The sequence below is a fragment of the Austrofundulus limnaeus genome, unplaced genomic scaffold (genome assembly GCF_001266775.1).
Source record: "Austrofundulus limnaeus strain Quisiro unplaced genomic scaffold, Austrofundulus_limnaeus-1.0 Scaffold222, whole genome shotgun sequence".
Lineage (NCBI taxonomy): Eukaryota > Metazoa > Chordata > Actinopteri > Cyprinodontiformes > Rivulidae > Austrofundulus > Austrofundulus limnaeus.
The window spans coordinates 266,652-269,741 of NW_013952624.1; the positions used below are offsets into that span (position 1 = coordinate 266,652).

Consider the following 3,090-nt stretch of genomic DNA (forward strand, 5'->3'; position numbering starts at 1 on the left):
GTTTAAATACTAGAAATAAGTTGGAAAAAGTAAAAAAAAAGCTTAAAAAACAGTAAAAAAAACAGAATGAAGCTGAAACTTGTACAAAAGAAAGTGATAAAAGCAACAAAAATGTTTGACAAGGCTAAAAGTAGCTAAAATTACCAGAAACAAGTTCAAATTAAAAACATTTTCACATTTTCAAAAACAAAACTAAACAAAAAAAAACCTAAATAAAGAAAAGGGGTTCAAAAAAAGTTGCATTTTGATTAAACATAGCCCAAACAGCTGAAAATACCAGAGAAACAGCTTAAATAAAGCTGAAAAAGCTGAAATTAGAAAAAAGTTGTAAAAGCTCAAATGGCATTAAGATGTTGAAGCATTTCACAGAACTTATAAGTATTTCAGTAAGAAAAATGCTTTAAAGCTCAATATTTCATATTTTTAATATATCAATTCAAAAATTATACCACTCATGGCAGAAATGAGCTGAACGTTTTGATATATAAATTATTGAAACGGTACAAAAACTGTGAAATGAGATAGATGCCAAAAAATGTACGGAATAGGGATATTAACGATTAGCAATAATAAAAGAGAAATATAATCATTAATTAACTACAACAGTTTTCTGCACACCAGCAGTTGTTGTTTGTGATGGGAAACAAGTTAAATTCAGGGCTACAGTCTGTTCTTGTGGTAGTCATGCTTACACAAGAACAAATACGACAACATTTTGTTTAGCTTTCATCACAGTTTCATAAATGAGGTTGTAGATGTTCTGTGCAGGAAAGTATATATATATATATATATATATATTCCAAAAGGTTAAACTAAACTGAAACACTTAATTACTCCTTGTCGTTTACCTGCTCTGTGCTTTAGTCCACTTCAGGGCGTGTCGGGGAGGCACAACCGTCGTTGGATGGTAGAAGGTACAACCGGCTCGTTTGCACTGCGTTGCAAAGCGGCAAGGCTGTGAAGAGGACGAGCAAAATTCAGACTTGTTCAAAAAGTTGTTAAAGTGGGCATGCAAGGCTACTTCTGTCGGTCACCTTTGGGTGGTAAAATGAACAGTCCATCTTTTTACACTCTGGGAAGAAGCGGCACACACTTGTAGTTTGCGCTGACTGCACTGCTGTAAACACAGAAAAATAATTAGAGGGAAAAAAATACACTACTGAAATGTAAAGTTATTCATTTACAATCAAAGAAAAAAACTCCCCAGCTGCTCCAGTTGGGGCAAAAGAAACCCCTAACATAAGCTCCCAGCATCAGGTCGTTCTTTAAACCCTCATCCTGTCCAGAAACAACAGAATGTTTAAAGTTACCTGGTCTGAGTGGAGGAGCGGCAACGCCTCTACGGTTGACGTGAGTAAAAGGACAGTCTGGTTTGGTGCAACGGGCGTCGTATTTACAGTTAGGGTGCACAAAGAGGCATTTCTCCCCAAACTTGCAATTGGGGAAAGTCCTAAAGAAAAAAATATGAAATCTCAATGTAAACTCGAGTAAATAACCTTATTATCTGTGTCATTTTAAAGCCAGGTACTAACTTGCACTGGGTTGTTGGGTGATGGTACAAACACTCATCTCCACTTTTGCACACGGGCCAGAACTTGCAGCGCTCCAACACCTTCTGCTTCTTCACAGGAACAGCGTCCTCATCTGCCAGCTCAACGTCCATTCCTTCATCTGTCAACAGAAGGCAGAATGTAATGAATATAAAATATTTAAAACACATCAAAAAATTTATAGATTAAATTTAAAAGAATACCTTCTGATGATGCTGGAACTGCCTGTAATCTGTGCAGGACGCTGAGTTTAGACTCTCTGTGGACATTCCCAGCTGCCTCGGTGACCTTTGTGGGTGGTCTCACATCATCCAGCTCCATGTCTCCATCTGTGAGGTTCCCCATGGGGCTTGGTACTCCATCTAACGTCACTATGAACTTTGGGCTGGATGAGGAGTCAACTCCCTCCCTGCAAACATGACAAAAAGTTAAGTGGGAACAACTGGCATCTAAAAAGAAAAAAGGTCAGTAAAATCTTAAACAGTGCAAGAACCTGGCTTGAACGGTACGAGGCAACGCAGACTGGACCTGCTGCGGACTTCTGACCGGAGGTTCCTCCAGTACGGGTCGACTCATTATGAAGGAGCGGGTGTCAAAAGGCTTTTGTTCACACTCAGCAGCTGCTGCTGCAACACCTAAAACAAAAGCATACTTAAATAAGCAACTGACTTGTTTACATTTATTTTAGTGGGGAACAAAACAAAACATTTTTCCAAATATGATCCAGACAGAACACAGAAATTTACAACAGTGGACTGATTTCGTTCTTTAAATTTCTCCTCTTAAAGGAAACTCCAAACAGCTGTAACATTAGACTTTATTTGATAAAAATTTACTTCAACTTTATAGAGAAGACTGAAAAAATACTGATGGCCGTTTAGTTCTTCTAAACATTAAAAAAAATTGTCACAAAGACAGCGCCATAGTTTTGTGGAGGGCTCACCTCAGCTTTAGCCTTTTAGCTTTCGCGTTATCTCATAAGCTAACACATTTAAATTTAGCAAGAATATGCGTTGGTTCCAGAACTAAAAATATTAGCTCACTATAAGTAAAGTTCTCTGTAAGCGCTGCAACACTAAACCGTCTCACCACCGCAGCAGTTCAAGCCTGAAATATCATTTCAGTTTAAAACCAGAGTAAACAAACAGAGGGATGTTCTGCATACGAAGCTAACCAAGTTGAGAAAAAAAAAAGAAAAAGTAAGACCGGCTTGCTTTGCTTTACTTGTTTAGTTTAAAAAAAATCATTGCACCTTTTTAATATGAAACAATACCTAAAAAATACTCTAAACATCTTGAAGTCATAGTTATATTTTGTGCATAATAACGATTAATCAAGAAATCTATATTTTTTTGTCATTACAAATGAGTACTACATGAGGAATGAAAGATACTGAAAAAAAATACAATGAAAAAAGGATGTCACAAAAAAAGAGAAAAAGTAAAACACAAGAAAGTACAAAAATGCACAGTGTCACAGATGGAGTGTCTTACAACATACAAACGTATATATTGCATACACACACACACATCCATATATA

At 36.8% G+C, this 3,090-nt stretch overlaps 1 protein-coding gene across 1 annotated transcript in view; it reads right to left on the reverse strand.

Moving 5' to 3' along the window:
• LOC106525284 (zinc finger CCCH domain-containing protein 14) overlaps positions 1-3,090 on the reverse strand; it is a gene marked incomplete at its 5' end in the record, with an annotated part of 6,384 nt that overhangs the window by 952 nt on the left and 2,342 nt on the right. Inside the window, 6 exon segments of the mRNA XM_014019461.1 lie at positions 849-955; positions 1,035-1,117; positions 1,311-1,450; positions 1,533-1,671; positions 1,754-1,959; positions 2,044-2,185. Of these exon segments, the coding sequence (XP_013874915.1) occupies positions 849-955; positions 1,035-1,117; positions 1,311-1,450; positions 1,533-1,671; positions 1,754-1,959; positions 2,044-2,185 (817 nt within the window).